Raw genomic sequence first — 24,294 nt, forward strand, 5'->3', positions numbered from 1 at the left:
TTCAGTTGTTTTATTATAGTTACGGTATTTCTAGATTTCTTTTGAATATGTGTCTTTCTACAATTAATTATTACTCATTCATTCATAAATAAAACTGGTTATTAGTAAATTTTCTATCTTTAAATTGTTACCAACAAACTTCATATTCTTTTATTCTTACCATGAATCTGATATACAATGTTCCATTTGAAATACTTTACTTTATAATGGGCATTTCATATCTTGACATGTTGGAGCAGTTTGCATTCCCACAAATTGAGTCTAGGCATCCTAATGTCCTCTTCCAGCAAGATGGGGCTCCCCCACACTGGCTCCTTGTGGTAAGGGAAAGGCTGGATGAGATGTTTCCTGGTAGGTGGATTGGAAGAGGTGGTTCAATTCCCTAGCCATCCAGATTGCCAGACATAATCCCTCTGGACTTCTTCTTCTGGGGTTATGTCAAACACAGGATGTGTATGACAAAATTAGCAAATAACCAGGAGATGTGTGAGACCATTTGGAATGTCATTTCAAATCAACCAAACAATTCTAAGAAATGCTTCAACAAACATGGAAAGAAATTGCCATTGGCTGGATATTCTTCATGTGACTGATGGAGCACATGTGATGTGATGTAATGTGATTTTTTGTTATAACTTGATTAGGCAGGCTTTAATTTAATTTTTGTTTCATGTCGATATATGTAATATTTTGTGAAATACAGTTAAATAAAAATAGGGAATTTCCAATGGGGCATCCTTTAATTCTCTGTAGTAAAATATCTCCTTTTAAATTTTATTTATACGATGACCTCATCAATACAACAAAGTACTGAGTGTGAGATATGATTAAGTCTTGACATGTTTGTCTCATCAGCTTTATCATTCATAACATTACAATATTAAGTCTCATTATTAATTGTAGAATAAAGATAGCGTAGTTCAGATTTACCTGTAGAGTAGTTTTTATTTTATTTTATTATTTTTAAATCTGAATACTGGTATTTGTTTTATTTTTTAGTGGAAGAGTCTTCTGAATTTCTTGCACCTGTAGAACCGTTACCACCTCAAAACCCGCCAGAAGCTGTACTAGCCACTAAATTACATACGTGTCCTTCAGCCGCACATTTTTCATACAATAGAATTTCTTGGAAGCTTAATGTTAGAAAAGAGGTATGTTTACTCTATTACAATAATTACTGTATGGTTAGTTCAGGTAGTTTTTCTGTGTTTTTTTTTTTTTAATTAATAGAAAATGCTTATTCGAGTTTAAGTTCAGTACCATATTTATAATTCTGTAACATTTCAAATTAAAATTATTATAGTATTTATGATTTTATTTAATAGAAAAAACTACACTTTCTGATATATATATATATATATATATATATATGGTTTTTCTTAATACTATAATAATTTTAACGTGAAATGTTACAATTGTAAATAAGGTACTACTCTTAAACTGGAATATTAACATAAACTGATATATTAACTAAGATTAAATTTTATTGTACATGATAAATTAATTAATTAATTAAATTTTATTGTCATGATTATTATGATGAAAAGAAATTAATTTTCACCTTTATATTTAATATCCAGAATTAATTCTAAAAATTTTATTATATTTTATATTTTACTTTCTAAAGTTTAATTTATTGAATTTTTTTATAAAATTGTGATTAATTATTCAATAAGATGTAATATTACAAAACAATTATTCATGCATAAATTGTTCCTCCAAAAGATCTTTTGAGAATTAGCTCCTTCTTCAATGAGGTTACTAATTAATCACATGCACTCACACATATGTGTGCACAGAAAATAACCATTTTCATTTACATTTGAATAAATTTTCTTTCCTATTGTTAATTGTAAGATATTTCTTTAAAACCTAATATTTATTATAAATCTGAACTGATTTATAAGAAGGATGTTTTTAAAATTAACAACTATTTGATTTAGAAATTTTTAATATGATCTTTTTGTAAAAATGTTTTGTGAACTAAAAAATATTTTTATTTTACAAAAACTATGTACATACTTGCCTTTGTATAAGTAATTTTATATTAAAATTATTCATAAAATTTATCTGTTTAAAGTAACATAATCAAAATTTCATGACAAGTAGTAACACCATCAATTTGCGTACAAGAGAATAAACAGTTTGGTAAGTTTTAGACTACTACTAATCAAATCAGTATACTGATCAAACTTGCTTCCTAATCATTTGCAAATCACTAAATGTATTATTTTAAAAACATTCCTCATTTGATTTTATAAATTTCTTTCATCTATCAATATATTTTATAACTTTTTGTAACAATTATGTGATTATAATATAGTTCGAGCACTGATTACTATACACTGATTACGATGATATTTTTTATGTCTAATTATTAATGAAATTTTAAGTTGTTTGTACAAACTTGATTTTTGTTGTGTGTTTTTTTATTAGGTCTTCTCACCAAAAGAATCAATATCTAGCCCTTTGGTTTTACATCTCGTATTTTGTCAAGTAGTTACTGATGTTCTTAATAAACAAAATCCTAGAATAAATAAGGATGAAAGAAGTGAAATGATTCAGGTTAATAAATTTTAATATATAATTTATGAATTGTTATATTTATCTCTTTACTGTAAGCGTATATTTAGTGCATTATTTGATATTTTACTTCTTGTACTGATCAGTCAGGTACCCACTAGGTTCATATACATAAAACTGCAATATTTATTTAATTTGGATATTCTTAAAAGGTATTAGTAAAATGTAAATTACTATGTTTACTAATTACTAACTTACTTTTATTCAGATTTATGAAGCATTTGATTATAATTATTACTATTAAGTTACTGCTTGTTAAAACAAAAAATGTGGAGTTATCTAATGGCTGAAAAGTTGAAATATTTTATTAGTTTGTTTAATTCTGTCATTAATTATGATTAGATGATAAAGAAATTATCGTTCTTGTGTAAGTCATGATCTATTATTATACCTCTTTAGATCTATTAGTTCTGACTGGATTTTAAAAATCAAAGCAGACTAGAAAATAATACATAAATTCTCATAAATATGTAATAGAGGGGGATCAGTGTAAAGAAATGGTTTTAAAAAATAATTTTTAGCAATTGTATTCCAATTTTTCTTTGCATTTATTTTCCTGAAGATATATTTACATACTTTTTAATGTATGGTTACAAATCAGCACAGCAGTTAATAAAAAAATCAGCAATTAATAGTGTTGTATTACATTTAACATTGTGTATTCTAAAGTGATGTTCCTTTTTTAATGAATTAAAAATGTACTTTTACTCTTCATTCTATTTATTTTTTTAATCTCTTGAAAGATAACATTAAGCAAGAGAGAGAGTGAAATGATACAGTGCATGAAGAAAAAAAGAAACTCATGGTTAGTAGACTACAATGTTTTACTCATTTAATCATTAATCAGAATACTGTGTTCATCCTTTACTTTGTATAATATCTCTGAATCAAATATTGTTTATGCAGAAATTATTTTGTTAAATTAATATTTTTGGTGAAATTCAAGTACTATTTTGTTTCTCTGTGTTAAATAAAAATATTAATGGACTTTTATTGGAAAAAATTGTAAATTAATCAGTTGGACAGGTTAGTGTATTGAGTAATGTTATTATTTTAGATTGAACTAAATATATACATTTAATATCATTTTTTTAGCTTTTAGAAAGATTTCATGTAACAGCTGCCAATATGCAGTCTGCTCAGCATAAAGCAAGTACAAAACGTGCTGTGGTTGACATGGCCCGTCATTGGTTAACATACTTCTCTAGGCTATTTCCTGTTTCGGTAAGTTGGGTTTATTTTTTCTGATTATTATATGATTAATTTTATTCAGCATGTTTGTATTGAAATTTTACATTTAATGTAATGTAAATAATCTGTGTTTGAGAAACGAACCGATTGCATCATCTTTCACTGTTTGAGTATGAAATATTAATTAGGAGTATTTTAAAAGTATATGTAACATTACATTAAATGTCTGCACAATTTTTCCTGATTTTTTTCTGAATTAATTTTATGTAAAATCAGATTTTTATTAGATCTTAACAATTAAGAAATTTGTCTGTCGAATAGTTACTTAAGTATTTATGTTAAGTTAGACTTAGTTGTATCTCAAGTTAGATTTTCTAAGCAATCATCAAATGTTATTGCATTAATAGTTATTTATAAGTTTACTTGGCTTTCTATCTTTTAAATACTATTAGGTTCATTTTCATTTATTCTTCTTTCTGTTTTTTTAACAAAAAATATTTGTTGATTGAGTCTGTATCTTTTCAATTTCTTACTATTTCATTATTTTTATTATTAATTTTATCTTTTAGTAATATTTGATAGCATAAATTAGTACACATAGCATTATATTAATAAATATGATAAATTTAAAATGTTATATATTTAATTTTCATGAGTAGAATTAATTAGCTTATATTATTAAATAAATTAAAAAATAATTTTAATTACAAAATAGGACTATTAAATGATTTACTTTCTAAAATTGATTAATGTTTTTAATTCAGATTCACATGTAGTTATTGAACAACATTCAACAAATTTAGAAAGTGAATCATTTGTTTACATTAATACTTCTAAAGTTTAGATAAAATTTTTTCTCCCAAATCTCTGTATTTAATGAAAATTTACTTTTTCTTTTTTTTTCCTTAGGGAGGTAATCACTATCCAGATGTACAGATGCTTGCTGTGAGTCATTTAGGAATTAGACTTGCTAGACCTGAATCAAATCAACTTCGAGTGATTCATACAATTAAGTAAATATATTTTTTATCACTTTTAAAGAAACCTTTATTAAAATTTTATTTCACTTTTAAGAATAACTGATTTAGTAATATATTTTTTTTTTAATTCTAATATATTCAGTATTTTTTCCCCTTTTAATAGTTTATTGATTTATTATTATATTAATTAAATTTGTTGAACTTGGGTTTATCATTATGACTGTTTGTTTGCCTTTCTCGAAATGAATGGCATCCTTGTCTTACTTTAGCGTCACTTATAATATACTGCCTAAAAATGTCACAAATTTGCCTTTAAATTTTAAAGGAACATAAAAGAATTTTTTTCATCAATAATTGGATTACTCTTTATACTTCACGCTCAGCGGAATCACAAATTATAGCACTCATTATAAATGGATAAATATAAACAACTAATTACAAAATAACTAAACTATTTTTGTTAACAGCTGACTATTAATTGAAGTAACTAAGCTTCATAAGCACTCCTTGTTTATATCTTGTATATAAGTGGGAAATTCAAAACAGACCTTACTTTAAAAACACGCCTTGTATTGATAAGAAAAAATTAGTGCTTGATGATCTAATTTTTATTTTTAATTTTCTTTGTAGTTGTCTAAACTTAAATTGTTCCATTGTTCAATTACAGTTCATTACTGGAAACATTGCTAAAGAAGGTTTTAAAGGAACTTCTTATATAATTAACACAATATATTAATGAATATACCCCCCAAATTTTACAGATGCAGGTGATCTGACACTGAAAAAAGTTACTCCAAGTAATTACATAGCTATTCCTAAGAACAACAGACATCCAGGTTTAGTAAGTTGGTTAAGCAATGGTTCCCCATTATCTTTTCTATTAAATCAAATAAAATGATGCATATAAGCAATTCAAGCTGACTGAAATACAATTGAAACAGCCCTATGAGTATAGCATGAAAACACCATAGGAACTTGTTGTATAATACATATCATTACTCTCAGAAAAAGCAATTCTTCAATTCTTAGTGCTACTTGTACCAAAGATGTTTTACATGCATCACAGGTATGAAAAAGGGTGTGACAAATAATATAAAACTCTAAATTAGTGTGTTTCTTTCTGATGAAAACATGGATTAACACATTGTCTCCATTCAGTAGGTAGGAAAAATACATTAACATTATATAATAATTCAATTCATTTTCCAACTATTTTTTTAATAAGTTCTTCAAATTCAATAAGGTTTTGATTTACTAAACTACTATTATGACTTTTATTCATATTTTACTTCATCACAATTACAAATGTTATCCCAGTCAAAGCAATCATGTTATCCCAAAGTTTGGTTGTAGCAGTTACAGATTTTCCACTCCTAAGTAATACTTTTAATTTATCCCAACAACTATATTACTTCAATTATTCAATCTAACAAATTGAAATAAATTTAACATATCCTGAAGTAAAGGGTTTTTTCTTAGTAAATAACTATAATTTACACTTGGAACCATGTTAGAGCATAATTGGTATGCTCAATTGCTTTTATTTTAATTTTAACAAGCTTACATTCTTTTACAGAGTGTACTAAATGATTCTTTTGTTAAATGATAATCAAATATTTCCTATGTGTGTAAATTTAAACAAGGAAAAAATAGTGAATGAAATTTTACAATTTCTGTTTTTTTTGTTATGTTAAAAATAGGTTGGATGAAATTGCTGATGTTGGTATCAGCAAAGGTGGTGGATCTTTACAACTGGTATTAAGTTCTGGTGAAAGGTTTCCTCTGTACACAAACAGAGCTCGTCATATACAATCAATGTTGAATGCTTTTACAAGAGAAGCTATAGGAACAGCAAATACAACAATAAATAGAGAATTACATCAAGCAAGAGTGGTAAGAATTATATTTATTTTATTTTTAACAGCATTAATTATTTAATGTAAGAAACGTAGCAATTAAAAAAAAAAAATTTAAGAATAATTGTTTTTTAATTGTTCATTTCATGACACAATTTGATTAAAAATTTAAATAATTGTTTCAAAATTTTTCATTGTTCATTTTTAATTTACTACTTATGTAATTTACATATTTAATGTACATAAGCTTGAAAATTGTGCGTGGAGTATGGAAATGGAATTTTTTTAGCATATAAAAAATCCCATGCCTGACTGGGATTCGAATCCAGGACCTCTGAATGAAAGAATAAGATGCTACCACTCTGCCACAAAGACTGGCAATTAAATTAGTACTTGATTACTTGGAATTTATCAACAAATAGATCCATCCTGGAAAATGAAGGGTATTTGTTATAAACATGCCGACAGCTAAAGCCACATTAAATGAACTGGTTTCTATAGGTCACCAAAATTAGGAGTGGTGGGTGCAGTTTGCTGCATGATGTTGGTATTTTTAGTTACTAATAACCAAAACAGTCAATATCATTTAAAAAAAAAAGAAAGAATATAAAATGTCACTCTCTATTCTACTGATCTACTATCAAATATTTCATTGCATGTGTTGTTATTTTTAACATATTGAATAAAATTTCTGGAATAGCCATTAAAAATTAACATATGCTTACAGGAATGTTTTTTTCCTACAATACTGTAAAATGCATTTTTGAAGTTAATTTCACCAAAGGCTAATAAATAGCAAAGTTATAAAAATGTTAAATTAAAACACCAGATTAATTTAAAAATAGGACAATGAGAAGATAAATTTAATTCATATTACTAAATATTATGGGAAAAATTGTTTCTTTGTAGTTGTATGTTGAGTTCAGTAATTGCTTTGGTCTATTTAGAATTACTAAACTTCATTCACTTAATTATTCATTCATTATTAATTCTGGTATAAATTTAAAAAAGAATTATTTATAAATAAAAGAATCTTTATTTATAAAAGAATAGCATTCACAAAAATAACTAATTAATCAGTACACATTACTTTTTATTCTGTAAAGAAAACTGTATTTTATTTATTAATTTGAACAGATAATAGTAATAATAGTGCTTAAATTTTCCATGCAATTTCAGCACTGTACATAATATTTTTTAATGTAAGGTTTTTCAAAAAACCTTCAACTTGTAGTTCTGAGATTAAAAAAGCTGTTTTATCAACTCTTGTCGATAATAGGCTTTAAACGTTTGAATAATTTCTTGATCCTGTGTTTGGATGTTGTATTTTTAAGTAAAAACATAGCTGTAATTTTATTATCTTGATTTTAATAATTCTTATGGTGGATGGGCTGGACAATTATTAAGAAGTAGCTAAGCTTTCTCTTCCATCTTTCGTTGGCACAAATAACTCTTGACAGATGGCACAAATTCCTTGTTAAACCTTTGTTAAGAAAATATCCGAGTCATCCAATTTTTACTTATCTATAAATTACCAGTAATGATTTCATTTTTAATGTTTGAAACATTAAGAACTTCCATATTTACCAACACATAGCAGTTTTAATTTATGATTTCCAGATATATTTGCATACAGTAGAAAAGTAATCCTTTCTTTATTCATTTATATACTTGACTTATTTGAAATACACTTTACATCTATTGATTTTTTTGATAGCGATTTATAATAAAAACCAGTTTCATCAGCGTTTTAAATTTTTTCGTCGCTGTAATTATTTTCAGCTATAGCCCTGTTTAAGATTATCAACCACTAGATGACTTAAAGTCATCACTGTTGTTTATTTGTAAATGAAATTTTAGGGCTTGAGCTTGTATAACTGGACCAACAAATGTATGCCTTCAGTACGCTTCCGTAAAAGCCAGAGGTAAAACATTCATCCATAGCATTAATGACACAAAGATGAACTTCTTTCCTATCAAGTCCTACACTTTCATCAACAGTATCAATAAAAGAACGGAATCTATCTTCCTCTTTCATCCAGCCATAAACAGTTCCTTCTGGCACACTAAATCCCCGTGATAAGCTAGCTTTAGACTGACTTGCTTTAACTTTTCCAATTATATCAAGTTTGTCTTTGACGGAGTAAGTATAAGAAGATACTGTATAAAAACGGAAAATTTAAATTGTTAATGAAACGATCAGAACACAAACCAAACGTTGGAAAACCTATTGTACTCAGCACTGTCATTTAAACTGCCTATTTAGATTAGTGTAAAAAAAACTTTACAGACAGCGAAAAAAGATTAGTAGCAGATTAAAATCAATCATAAATGTTTGCAAGACCATACTTATGGTATTTCAACTATGACTGTGTTGAATACATAACGGTTGCTACTGTGTAGATGCATTATGTCTACCGGATATGAGTCTTTCATCAATCATCTTTAATAGAATAAAATTAATTTAAATGCAGAATTATTCAGTACTGTATATCTAATCTAACTGATGTTGTAATTTCTAATAAAATCTATAACGCGGTATGTTAATGTAATTTAAAAAAGAAGCGCTAATAAGGAAAAAGGGGAAATTAAGCAATGTAACTTGAAGATTTTGAGTTCAAAATAGTTAGTTTTGCTTACTTTATATACTACAAAATTAATTTCTCATATTCATAAAACTAAGAAAAGAAGAAAGGTAACTGTAATTCAGTTATTCAACTGTAAATCCTGACAACGCAGTCTGTAAAAATTCCATGATATTAATCTACCAACTGATATTTTTAACCCTTTTTTATCATTCACAACAAATGTAATTATGCTGCACTAGATCTTTTGTCAGTTTTGGTAAGGTTCTTAAACTATGATTTTCTCAAAATCTGACCAGGTTTTCGTTTTATATTTATGAGTTGGTAACACATCCCTGTCATTATGTTTGCACGTATTAATATATTATTTTGGTGAACGCTTTGCAATTGTGGCATGAAAACATACATGTTACTATTGAATTGTTAAGAATCTTTCAGTTAATATTAGAATATCTCATACTTTTATATCATAATGGTAACTGTATTCATTTTATTTTGTTTTTTTCCAGGAGGAACGTTCAAGACCAGTAGACCATAAAGGTAAAAACTGCTCAGAGTTACTTATCCATTTTAATTGTAAAATGTTATTTCTAAAATAGTTTAAATGTTTTAAATAATTAGTTAAATTTCTATTTAACTAATGTTATTTTATTAGTTAAATTTCTGAAATAATTAGTTATTTTACATCTAACAAAACATACATTATATATACAAAACTGATATTTTACAATAAAAAATATAAGTTTTGTATATACAATGTATGAAAAAAAAAATACTAAATTTTTACAAATGTGCTGCCACAACTAATAAAATACAAAATAAATACATATTTTTTTTATCTTTTAGGTCTCTTATATCTGTCTTCTTTTTCTGTTTAGCCTCCGGATCCACCATAAGATATTTCTTCAGAGAATGAATCAGGATGATATGTATGAATATAAATGAAGTGTAGTCTTGTACAGTCTCAGGTCGACAATTTCTGAGATGTGTGGTTAATTGTGTCAGAGTTCTAACGTTCAAATCCTAGTAAAGGCAGTTACTTTTATACGGATTTGAATATTAGATTATGGATACTGGTGTTCTTTTGTGGTTGGGTCTCAATTAACCACACATCTCAGGAATGGTCGACCTGAGACTGTACAAGTCTATATTTCATTTACACTCATATACATATCTTCTTCTGAAGCAATACTTTACAGAGGTTCTGAAGGCTAAACAGAAAAGAAAGAAGGAAAGTAGATCTCATATATCCAGAGAGTTAGGTAATTACTATTTTAATGTAGCAGTACAATCTTTCTGTTTCAGGATGGCATGCAGATACGCGACTAATTATGCCAGCTACTCCTCCTCAACATCAGCAGCAACCTATGGTAAGAAAAATATTAATAAATACAGCTTTTAAATATTTAAAATTTGTTAAATTTTGTAAAAATCAAACAACATATTTTTTTTTTTAATCTTGGAAATAAAGTTTTCTTATTCTTCTGAAGAATTTATTTATAAGGTAGCTTTAAAAAGTTCTTTAAATCATAATTTTCTTTTTGAAATAATAATCAACAACAGTGAATTGTTGATTAATAAATTGACAGCATTTAAAATGTCATAATATGGTGGTTAATATTGTGCTCTTGTTTCCTCAGCAATAACAACTATTGTGTGTTTGTGTAATGTACATTTGTCATTGTTGTGATTCAAAATGTACATCATGAACACATTAAAGAAATGTCTAATTTTATATTTTGCTTAAAAAATCATCAGAGACATTATCTTTATTTGGAAAACTTATGGTGAAACAACAATGAAAAATGGAAATTTAGGAGACACAAGTCTCTCATTGAGGTCATGCTAACTTAGCTGTGCTTATCGTTGTATTTGGTCCCCATTTATTGTAACAAATGATAAAAACATTGAGTATGTTTCAATTATTGCTGAAATTATTAAAGGAAATCTATTGAAAAACCATTTTCAGAAGTTGAAATATTAGTGAGAAATTACTGTAGTATTCTGCACAGTGATCTGAAACTAAATATACTTTCAGAACATTATCATGTCTGTCAACAAGTAGCTTCAAAAATATTATTAGCATACTAATTCATGTGAGAAGAATCTTGGATGTCACAATGTTAAGTCTTTGGAGCACCTTTGTATTCTTCCAACACCAGCTGGTTTTATTTGGTTCATACCTGAAATTTAAAGGAAAGCAATACAAGAATACTAATATCATCACAATTGATCAAATGAAACATCTAAAACAGGTGACTCCAATCTGCAGCTCGCACCACCGGGTAAACTGCAACACCGGCCCGCAAGCACCACCAATCCGGCCTGTGGAGATGCCCAGTATTTGGCCCACCATAGTTTATTTTAATTGCAGTGTAAAATTATTTAAAATGTAAGTAAACCATACAAAAAAATAATCAGTTGTTTTTAATTAAGAAATACAGTAACTAAGATATATAATGAAATTGAACATTTTAACTGTAATTAATGATATGAAATTTATCCCTAAAACTTACAATAAGTGACGTACATAGGTAATTCCCATAATGAAATTAAACATTACAATTATGACTAATGAGATTTATCGAGCTGTAACTTCCCACTGACAATTGTTTGCAGTTGTGGATCAAGTTTTCTAGTGAAAATGATCAACAGCGACTTCAAATGCTCATTAGTTAATTTGGATTTTTCAGTTCTTAAGTTTAAAACTTAAAACCAGTTTATAGTGGTTTTTCTTGGCAAGTTTTTTTAAATTTTGTTTATTTTCCATTATTCAATTTCTTATAAAAAAAGGTAATATTGAAAAATTTTTCGCGAGCCGTATGTTGGCCATGTCTGCAGTAGATGCTTTTTAAAAATTACAGAATGGACCAACAGTGATACATGATCTTTTTAAAAATCAGGATTAGTACTTATACCAAATAATCCTTGAAATATAAAGTATTATTAAAGTAAAATTATTTTATTACCTTTTGGTTTGCTTATCTATAAGTATTTTTTTTTTATTTAGGTTGCTGATGATGGAAAACATTCATTATTACAATTTGCCATGCATCATTTCCGACAGAGTCCAGAAAAGTAAGTATACATAGTTAAATTTAGAATTAACTATGTTATAGAAATTTAAAACAAAAAATCATCTTCAGTAGTTTTGTATACCAAGTATCAATTTCTATAATTCTATACTTTTACATGAATTTGGTACATTAAATGTCAATTTTGACATTTTTTTATAAACATGAATGAGAAATAGACATCTCATAAGTTTTTTCAGGAGGACTAAGTGAATCAGTTTGAAATGTCATAAATTATTAGTTTTACCTATCAAAAATATGTTTCTTAGGCCAATTAAAAAATCCTATAAACATAACAGTTGTACGCAATTTGATTAACATCCTCACTTTGGGACTGGCTGTGCAGTGTTTCTATTGCTTCAGGTGTACTGCACGTGTCACAGTTATAAAATAAATTTGGATAGATAAAAAACAAATTACTTTCCCTCTTTCTTGTGTGAAATATACACAATTTATACAAACATATATTTCAATAATAGAATTACATATTCTTAGGATATTGAATTAATTTTAACAAATTTATTTTGCTTTAGGTTCGAAATGTTGAAAACACCAGATGGCAACATAAGTGGTTCATTAAAAGTAGTACAAAGTCATAAAAAGAGCGGTGACTGGACATGGAAAGAGCAGGTCAGTTTTAATCCATTATTCTTAATGCTTCTTGATCAAATACTTTTCTTATAAATATAATTTAAATTATCAAATATTTTACTGCAGTTATTTCTTTTTTATTTATTTATTTATTTTGTTTTTAAGGTGGATCTTGTAAAATATACACCAAATTCAATAACAGAGTCATTACTAAAACTTGATCAAGAATTGAATCAATTAGCAATTGAGTGTTTTGAATGTGCCATGAGATATATGGGTGATTTACCTACAACACCGGATCTCACAGAAGTAAAATGTGTCTACACCATTCTTATGGTTTGTAATGTTATAAACATATGTATAATTTTTAAACATAATTTGGATATGTTATCCACTACATTTTATCAATTATTAATATAAAGAAATGAACTGCCTAACATAAAATTTTACGAACAAAACTCACCAAATGAGTGGTAGCTTTCATTCCTTGGATCACCTTTTAGTTATGATAAACGCAAACTGAATGAAATCACTCAAAGAACATAATCGTTCCCAGATTCTACTTGTAGTTAAGACATTTTTAAACCAATTTTTTTTAAATATAATTAATTTCTTAAGATTTTTTTGATCAAAATTAGTTTACGATTGCCCTACAGAAGCCTAGGTTCATACTACTGTCATTCAACATTTTTCAGTACTGAAAAATGTTGAATCATTGTTTATCAATGGGAATTTCTACCCATGATTTTTAGTTTAGTTTAATCTCTTTCATTATTGTTTGAAAGGCAGCATTGGTTTTGAAATTTGAATGAAGAAAAGAAATGATGTGAAACTAGCCAATTATGTAATATATTATTATAATAAATGTTCTTATGTTTAGTGTTACAAAATTACTTAAAACACCTTTTTATAAATCACATATTAACTTAAATAATTTTCCAAAAAAATCATATTTAAAATTTAAATGATAATATATTTATGCAACTTTAATTGAGTAAATTCTTAATTTATCTCTTTTGTAGTTTATTTTTTGATACATTAATACATCAGTTGTGCAATAAAAGCAACAATGAGTTTATTTTAATATTTTTTTAATTTAATATTAAAATGAAAGTTGGTTCATAACAAAAATTATTTTTTTTATTTCACAATACTTAAACTTCATTATACATTTTATTAATTTTTGCAAATGAGCTTTTAGCTAATAGCACTTTTATTTTTTTAGCACTGTCACAAACATGAAGCACTTCGTGATGAAGTATATTGTCAGTTAATGAAACAAACAACTAGTAATAAAAGTGATAGTTGTCAAAGAGGTTGGAGACTTCTAAGTATTGTCGCTGCATACTTCACCTGTTCTGATACATTGAAACCATTTTTACTTAAGTACCTGGAGACTGCTGCTTATGACAAACGTAGAGCTTTTCATGGTATGTAATTTTTTTTTTTTATCTCAGAAACATTACATTCATATGATTAACTCTGTAAAATTTGTATTCAGTTTCTTTGTGTTTAGTAATTTACTTTTGTTTATTATTTTTATTTATATTATTAATAAATAGATGCTGACCTCTGTGTTAAAGTAGTGCTACTGTTTTTCATTTAGAAGGTTCTGGAATCAAATTGTGATTAGGCTTACAAAATTAATTTTACATACTACAAAATTCATTTCTTATCATTAATAAGATGAAGTTAGGGTTGCTGTAATTGACTTAGATGACCATTCAAACCGTACTGTCCTAATTAAAAGTTCATTATGGCATTATTTTGTTTTATTCACAGTTTTATTTTCATTACCAGAGAACTGCTACTGTTATAATTATTTGTTATGTCACAGTTCACTGAAATTTATTGCAGTTAATAATTTTTAGAATTCTTTATTCATAAACTGTTGATAGAATTAGTAATGAATGTCATGAAGAAAGTTATGAATAAATAATTATTATTCATAAAAGGGTAATAAGCAACTTAATTAAATAATGTTGAGAAACATAATTATTACGCATAGAAAAATACAAGTTTTATTACTTTTGGTCTACAGTATTATTATATTCTATAGTTTTACTGATATTGTTATAGACAAGTAATGATTTCATATATTAATATAAATTATGATATCTAATCTAGTAATTAAATATTAAAACTCATTAAATGTAAATATAATTAAAAAAGTTAAGATAGAACAAAACTTTGTCAAACACTAAACTAGAATATTGTAATTTTAATCATTCTCTTTTGCCCTCAATTGCCATTAAAATAAACTGGTGTTAATTCTTGTGTAAAACATGAATCTCATTGCAGGATCTAGTGCAAAACTGTTAAATTGACAATGATTGTAATATTGAAATATTTTAATTTAAACATTGTGATAAATTTAAACAGTTAAAGAAATATAAAATAGACATCAAAATTTTAATAATGATTAAATATGGAAAATATATTACATACGATTTAACTGACTTTTCAATTACATTTTAACAATAATAAATTAAACATGTTTGAATAACAAATAGCTCCATTATAATACAATGAATATGCTTTTTTTCAAACGTTCTTGTCAATCTGCTGTCATCCAGTGCTCCCCATGTGAATCTGTTCCAGCACTTGCATGCTTTGCTCTAGCATATATTTCTCTAACTTTATTGGTATTAACATTGTCATTTATCTCCTTTCTTCTGCAAAACTTCCTAAAATACTTTTCATTCATATATCTTATTCAATTTCTCTTACATAGATGGTATGTTATTCTTTGTCATCCTTAATATATAAATACAGTATGAACAAGTTAACACTATATGTGCAAAAAATGGGAACTAAAGATTTCTTAACTATCAGTTGACATAACAATCATATCGTAGATGGGTTAGAAACATGTTTTCTTATATTGTATATTATATTAAGCATTGTTACTTTCTTTCATTTTTTATTAATGAATATAACAAATTATTATTATTACTATTTTTATTAAGTATGGACATTAACATTTAGTTTTATATTGACTATTACAGAATTTTAAATTTCATTAAATTTAATTGTTTTCTTGTTTCTATCTTCTTTTCTTGTCTTTACTTTTATTTTTCAGTGTTTAAAGCTATAAACAAGGACAAGTCCACAAATATGAGAAAATTATACATTCATAGCAAAGGTAGAAATATTATTAGCATGTTATTAAATAATTTGATGTAGAGAAAAAACAAACATTATTTACTTGTGATATACTTCAATCACATGCTGTTCAGATTTTTCCTGCATGTGAAGTTAAGTTGGTTGCCTTGTAGATTGGTGTTGATCACAACGCTGTGCCAATCAAGTTCAGATACAATGTTAATTTGGTCGTGCAGTATACAATATGATCCTCTGGTTTCTTTATCTCTTTTCAGAACTTTCTGGGCCTGTCTTCTTTACAAGAAAACAATCCAGCCATCATAATTTACTAATATTTTACCCAACCCAGTTACATTTCTCTGCACAGAACTTTCTTTCTTTTTTTTTGATAAAAGGATCTTTTACCTTGACAATCCTAATGTTTTATCTTATTTTGATTTCTCCCTATTTTTGAAATCTATGACACTACATATTATGTCTTTCTACTTCCTTTATTTCTACTTCACTTACATTTTTGCCTCTCCAATGCTACCTCAATCCCTTTGTTTTCTTTTTACCTATTTTCCTTTATTACTACTTTTTCTTTTCATACAAGTGTTGCAAATACTCTTGTCAAACACAATCAAGAAACTATATATATACACTATGTATTGTATATTTTGTTTTCCATTTCTTATTCCCTCATCTCCTTTCCAGTTCTCTTTTCATGTCTCTTTTGCAGTCAATTAAACACAGTAAAGAATAAAACATGCATATTACATTTTACTACCAAATAACATTTTTTAATTTCTTATCATGATTGTTACTTCTTTTTTCACCTACAATAAATCAATCTTCTTTCTTTCCCTAGATCATAGTCAAATTCCTTTAATAATATTCATAGCATTTAATTAAATCTTTCTCTTTTTATTACCACTTCTTTTATATCACCCTTACTGTATTTATCATTGCTAAAGATTTTTAATTATTTCAGGGACAGCAAATGTTTGTTTACAAAATCTACGAAAGACTTTAAGATATGGAGGACGTAAAAATGTACCAAGTGTTGAAGAAGTTACAGCAGTTAGTGCTGGACGTAATTCAAAACGTCAGTTGTACCGATTACCAGGTGGAAGTGAAACAGTGATTAATACAAAATCAACAACTGTAGTAAATGATGTAATACAAGAGATGTGTTCATTAATTAATGTACATGATCCGCTTGAAATGGAAGAATTTTCTTTGTATTGTATTGTTGAAGGTGATGCATTTACTATGCCGTTATCACGTGAAGAATACATTCTTGATGTTACAACAGAGCTCCATAAAAATCAACAGGTATTATATTTTTGTTAATAAGTTAACATTAACTTCTTTTTTTTTTGTTATTAAGTTTACATTATTTTATAACGTTTAAATGGATTATATGTAATTTAACACTGTATCAAGATTTTGTGGACTGAATAAAATGCTTTTAATTAATACACTTAGCATTTCAGGAGTTTTTGTCGTAAATTCATTCCATCAGTATTAAAGTATAATTTTTAACATTATTTTATGCATGTAAAATTTAAACTATTACTACTAATTTCTCCCAAGGGATGTTGTAAAATTTAAAAACCATTTGAAGGAAATTCTTGAAGGGTTTTTATTGCTTATTTAATTAGAGCAGAATGATTGAATGCTACTGTGAAAACCTTTATTAAAGTATAATTCTAACAGGGAATAAAGATACCAAGGATTCAGTTAATTTTGAAATTATCATTCATTAATCTATGAATCACACATTTTTAGTACAGACAATTTACAACCAGAATTCACCACTGTAAATGGGAAAATTTGTCATTCATATAATAGTTTGCATTTGTTTTTGTTTATTATTTAAATTATAAACTTACTTATATTTCATCTGTTATAAATGATATATAACAACTTATTATGTAACAGCTATAAGCATGTTAAAGTTATAATTTTATGAAAATAAAGAAATCACATTCGTTTAACTCTTTATACTTTGGATTCACGTAATAATGGTAAAAGTTTAAACTTATCAAATTTAATTCAATAATGAATTAATTATAGTTAATTCAATTTAATGAATTGTTTTTATGTTATACATATAAAATGACAAAAAATTCAAAACAAATTAAAAACTTAGATATTCCATTTTTTTCAGCCCACTGCTTATCTGTTGTAGCTAATGAACCACACTAATGTAATAGAAGTTACAAATACTTAAATTTAACCATATAATTATATAAAATATGTGGTTTTGTTGGAATAAAAATAATTTCCTTCTGTAAAAACCATGGAATTTCTTCAAAATAATAATCAATTCAGTGATTTCCAAACCTTTTATAACTGATGCCTTTTATTAGAGTAATGATTTCAAAATTAACTCATTGTGTCTGTGTGTGTGTGTGTGTATGTGTGCATGCGCACATGCACACGCGTGTTTGTTATACTGGTAGTTTGTTCTCTATTTTGTTAAAATATAAATTGTATATACTTGTTTGTCCATTGTTTTAATTTATTAAATAATCTGTTTCAGATATTTTACCTTATATTCTGTAGATCTGTTTGGCATTTTCCATTACGTTTGGATTGTCAACTTTATGTCCAAGTATTATTCAACCAAATAGCTCCTGATTATTTGGAAGGGCTTCTTTTAGTGCTTCCAAATGAACAATTAACACAGGAAGCTGTTGTAAGTATTTCATAATTGTTTTAATCGTATTATATTCTTTTAAAAGCCGTCAATGAATTGTCATTTTTGAAAAAACTTTTCATATCAATAATTTTAAGCTCTATTTGTATCTTTATGATGAAATAATTCCTTGTTATTGAAAAACAAAAACCAAAATTATAATTCTTTTTTTTTCATATTTTTATGTAAAAATATGTGTTTCTAATTTCATAATACATAGTTAAATAAATACAAAAAACTGATTATTTCTATACTTGTGGAGGACTTAATGAGTTGGATGGTGGTACTATTGTTTTGTATTCTTACTCTTTCCAAAGAATAACTAAAAGTACAGCAAGTGAATACAGAATGACTTCTGTCTATGTCAACCAGTTTGCCCTATGCTTGACACCTACTTATAATGAATCTTTCTGTAGTTCATCTAAGAATATTCCCAAATTTGTCATTATTTCAAAATTATTTATTTTCTCTTCATCCATGTGCATTTCAAGTTTTCCAATAGTATGATCTGTTACGTTAATATTTATTTTAAATAACAGAGATACTATTCCGCTTTTTTACATTTGTAATAAAGATTTCCTAATTTGAAGTTATTTGGTCTTAAGAAGATTGAGCTTGGCATTGTTCTGGAAGTGAAATAATTCCAGATCCAAATAATTTAATAACTATGTTTTGCTATTTCTCCATTTAATTTCTAAAAATGTTTGAGCTGCTGTTGAAAAAAGCCATGTGCATTTGTTTATTTCTTCTATAAGAAGATTATTTGTTTTTATAATTTTTTTTAACATGGTTTTTTAACATTGTCATAAACAAATATTTAAATTGCAAAAAATGATTTTTTTTCATTTTGGCGATGCCCATATTCAAGGGGAAGCATTCGCCTAAGATTAATTTTAAAAATAATAATCCCTAGGTGATGATAATAAAATTAAAGAAAGAACTTTTTGAAATTGTTTAAGAAATACAAAAATACAGCCATAATTCTAAATAAATAAAGTTGTAATTTTCTAGGAGAGAAAATCTTTGGCTATTTTTTTTTATTCTTATTTTTTTTAAATACAGAAGAATAATTAGGTTTTCATAAAATTAAAACTATCAAAAAATTAACATTTTTACATTTTACATGCAATGGGTAACTGATGAAATGGATTTAAATTTTAAATATTCAAAAGTTTTCTTTTTTAAGTTAAAAAAAAATATTTTTTATTACCATTCACCATTAGAATAATACAAACAAACAAAATTAAATTAATTTGAAGATCTATTGATGTAGAAAGTATAGAGTAAGGTATATTTTCTAAGCAAGATATGAACAGAAAAAATAAAAATAAGTAGTCATTTTTTGGGTCAGAGGGTGAATATTAAATAAAATATTTTGGTAATTTGTTATCTTTATAAAAAAATTCAACTTTTGCAAGAAACATTTTTTGCTAAATGGCCCCAGTAAAGATTTTAAATTTTATTACACCCCTACCCCTTTTTCCAGTTTTTGCAAAAATTTAATGCATTCTTCAAATTCAGTCCTACTTACAAATGTACAATAGCTACCTTGTAACGGCGAGCTTGGATTATCAGTCCACACGTCACTGCTATACTATTGTTCTCTGAAACATTGGTACCCCATGATTAGTCATCTCATAGTAGCAAAAACATGATCTATCATGTTGGGTAGTAATCATCGCCACTCCAAGTTCGGTGTAACTTGGCAGCGACTGTATACATGCATAAACGTCTCTCTCACCTAAAACAGATTTATTGAACTTGGGAGCATTGGAATAAAAATTCTTTTTCACAGATTATTTACAATTTATTTAAATCTATTTTTTTTTGTTAAAAAATTTTTTTAAAGATTTCCTTAAGTCACAAAAAATAAAAAAAAACAATTTTTTAGATTTTTTTTGACCAACCTAAATACTTTCCCATTACTGTTACAGCAGCATATATCATTATAACTGGAAAGTAAAAATCTATCCTATCGATAAATTTCTGAAAAGAACACTGCTATAAAGTACACAATTTATTAATCTATTTTTTTTAATTATAGAAATAGATTAATATGAAAATACAATGCATACTAATTAAGCAATACCTTTATTGCTTAATTATTATGCATTGGGTACTGTTACACATTTTAATTAAAAAAATTTTAATTACACTTTAATACACATTTTAATTAAAAATTTTAATTATATTTTTTACAGTTCCACTAGTGATTTTGTTGTTTTATAGAAACAAAAATGAGAAATGTGATAGTGGAACTATCTACAGAGTGATTCAGGGACTCTGTTTCCTGCTCAGTGACTTCAAAATAAAACGAATGGCTGGACTGCCTATCTAGTAAAGCCAGGCCTTCTAATACCATTACAAAAAGCTAAAGAAAATATCAGAAGTAGATGTAAAAAGCAAGATTACATAAAAATAAAATTTTTTTAATAACAAAATGGTTTTAAGAAATCACAAATTTTTAAAATATAATTTTGATGTAATAATTTTGGCAGTAAAGAAACAAGATTTGAAAAAATACATAAATAGAAATGTTTTTGATATGTTATAGTATAATGTTAAAAATTGCAAACATTAATTAAATTATATACCTAAATTAGAGGAAATTCTAAAAAGGTAATTTAAGGAATTTTATAGTATAATCTATAAAAATGAGTTATTGGCAGATATACAAATAAATTCAGATCTGACGTTTCATTATATATTTAGTAAATTATTGTACTTTGTTAAGTAATCTTGAAAAACATTCTATTTGCAGTATGAAGTAGCTAAACTTGCTGCACTTTTACATCGAGCAGCTGATATGACACATGCACCAGCAATGAAAGAAACTAAATTCCTTTTGCCAAAACCAGCTCTTACACAGCGTGACATTAAACCAGCACAATGGGTACAATTAGTTCAGTCAAATTGGCCTGCTGTCCAAGGAATACATAGTATTCAAGCTAAAGCTCAGCTTTTAGGTAAGATAAATTGATTAGTGCCTTGATTTATTAAATTATAATGAAAATATATAAAAAACTGATTATAGATTTTATATATATATAATTAAGTGTAAACATATTTTACTTCAAATAATGGATGCAATCAGAAATTACCTAATACTCACCACTGAAAAGCAATTTCATAGAGTTTAACCAAATTATTAAGTAATATTTTTATTTATAAGCACATGTATATTAATAATATTATGATCTGAGAGAATATATATGTATGTATTTACTTGTGTATGACGCACCCTCACATAACACCTGCACCTGAAAACTAATTGTGTAGTTTTTGGAAAATGTTAACACAAAATTTTCAATTGATTAATTTTTGTACAATAAAAAATTAAATACTTTACTTTTAAATTAAATTGTCATTAAATATTATGTTATATACAAAAATTACAGTACACTGATAAACACGGTAATATATATGGAAGTACATATAGGTTAGGCAAGCTTGTCTGAAACAAAAAAAGAAGAAAGAGCCTATTGAAGCAACATAATTCAATCATTTTAAAAGACAAGCAAATTAAAACACTAATATGGTAAATCTGAAGAAAGATTCTTACCTGTATTTTAATCCACATCACTGTTTGAATCAACAAGTTCAGAAGGAGCGTGATCATCTTCATTGTACTATACAGTAGAATCCTCACTTCTATCTAAGCTATTAGAAATGCAGCCTTTTTATAAGCTCCTCACAACCAAATTATTTGAAGTAGGATCCCATGCAGGAAAGATCCACTCACATATTAATTTCAAAATTGGCATTTTCAGTTTTCCTTTAGGAGTTGTTTCATCAATTGTAATTGTCATTCATTCTGTATAAAATTATATTAAATGGGCTTTGAAAAGCCAATTAATTGAGTAGATGAAGTAACGATATCATTCTACTAGTAATAACAACTTGCACTATTTCACTATCTTGAAGTGTTCTTTTCACATTACTTCACATTTTACTTGCCCATGAAGACTTTCTTTTTCCTGTTTAGCCTCCGGTAACTACCGTTTAGATAATACTTCAGAGGATGAATGAGGATGATATGTATGAGTGTAAATGAAGTGTAGTCTTGTACATTCTCAGTTTGACCATACCTGAGATGTGTGGTTAATTGAAACCCAACCACCAAAGAACACCGGTATCCATGATCTAGTATTCAAGTCCGTGTAAAAATAGCTGGCTTTACTAGGACTTGAACGCTGGAACTCTCGACTTCCAAATCAGCTGATTTGGGAAGACGCGTTCACCACTAGACCAACCCGGTGGGTTCGCCCATGAAGACTATCCATCATTAACATACTTTTCAAATGTAAAAGAGCACGAGTTCACAGTTCCCACACCAATTTTACCAACAATAAAATTGGCGCATTATCCATCCATCCTTTTTCTTGGCACCTAACAATCAGCAGGTAATTTTTCATTTTTTGGAAGGAGTTTTCTTTTAAATAAAATAAATGGTAGAAGTGTTTGTCATCTGTAAGTACTGTCATCTTGACTACATAATCTATTTTTCATAACTTCAAGTATACATGTGAATAGTTTTATTACCAACAACATTAATTGTTGAACAGCTGGCATGTCAAAGTAAACTGGTGTTTGATCGTCATTTCCTGTCAGGACTATAAAAAGCTATTTTCTTGTAACTGAATTACATGTCTCTGGAATGTCAATAATTTTTCCTTAGAGGCATCCAGCAAACACTGACAAATATATGTACATTTTCTTATTGATAGTTCACAACTATTCATAAAACAATTTAACTATCCTCAACTTTCTTTAAAATTCAGTATTTCAAGTTCCCTTATGATTTGTGAGGTTTTAATTGTGCCATCTCTGTTGAAACAACAAATCCTTTGCTCATGTATGTCTTGATATAAGAAAACAACTGCTCTTCTAGTTGAGGAACTTTTGAATTTTATCATGAAATGTTCTTATACTTTTACTATTATTTGTAATCTTCTCTTTTTTCTTTCTCCAATCTCTTATAAATGATTCCGGAATATCATATTTACACCCTGCTGAACCATTACAGATTTCCTCAGCTAAGCGAATAACATTTAATTTTTTGCAAATTGTAAATGAATGCAAATGTTTTACTAAACTTTTTTACAAGCTATCTTAAAGTACAGACTAGAAAAACTTAGTATAAGTATAAAATGAACACACAATCTATCATCATTCGACTATAAGAAAAATAATACTGTTCTGTGTTTAGCTGAGACAACTTGTATCTTACACAAAAATTCAGGATGATGAATAACAACAAATGTTACAAAACCGGAAATGCAAAGATAATCAAAAATGCTTATGACAAAAATTTATTTTTTAACAGGCAATTACAATATACTCTATATAAAACATGTAATTCATTATTTAGTAACTGAATGAAATAAAAAATAATTAGAATACATGCTAAGTTTTGTTTATGTTAACTATCGTATGTTAGAATATTATACCATAATATGTAGTGCAATGGTAAGTACAGATAGATATTGGACTCTCATTTTGAAATCCCGCATATCACACACTCCCATGTTGATTTTCAAGGAAAAAGGTACACATCATGTGAAAATAAATATAAATATAAATATAAATATGCATGCTTTTAAATGTACAGTCCATTATTACATTTTTTAAAAACTAAAGAGA

General features: G+C 26.8%; 1 protein-coding gene across 7 annotated transcripts in view; it reads left to right on the forward strand.

Annotated features, from left to right (window-relative positions):
* Myo10A (unconventional myosin 10A) overlaps positions 1–24,294 on the forward strand; it is a 765,283-nt gene that overhangs the window by 729,650 nt on the left and 11,339 nt on the right. For all 7 annotated transcript variants that reach the window (XM_075375939.1, XM_075375938.1, XM_075375940.1 and 4 more), the window contains 14 exons: positions 1,000–1,151; positions 2,437–2,565; positions 3,679–3,807; positions 4,684–4,787; positions 6,455–6,647; positions 9,705–9,735; positions 10,501–10,565; positions 12,206–12,273; positions 12,803–12,899; positions 13,026–13,196; positions 14,086–14,290; positions 16,939–17,282; positions 18,496–18,651; positions 21,413–21,617. In XM_075375939.1, the coding sequence (XP_075232054.1) occupies positions 1,000–1,151; positions 2,437–2,565; positions 3,679–3,807; positions 4,684–4,787; positions 6,455–6,647; positions 9,705–9,735; positions 10,501–10,565; positions 12,206–12,273; positions 12,803–12,899; positions 13,026–13,196; positions 14,086–14,290; positions 16,939–17,282; positions 18,496–18,651; positions 21,413–21,617 (2,049 nt within the window). The remainder of the gene's footprint in view (positions 1–999; positions 1,152–2,436; positions 2,566–3,678; positions 3,808–4,683; positions 4,788–6,454; positions 6,648–9,704; positions 9,736–10,500; positions 10,566–12,205; positions 12,274–12,802; positions 12,900–13,025; positions 13,197–14,085; positions 14,291–16,938; positions 17,283–18,495; positions 18,652–21,412; positions 21,618–24,294) is intronic.

The sequence above is a fragment of the Lycorma delicatula genome, chromosome 9 (genome assembly GCF_047948215.1).
Source record: "Lycorma delicatula isolate Av1 chromosome 9, ASM4794821v1, whole genome shotgun sequence".
Lineage (NCBI taxonomy): Eukaryota > Metazoa > Arthropoda > Insecta > Hemiptera > Fulgoridae > Lycorma > Lycorma delicatula.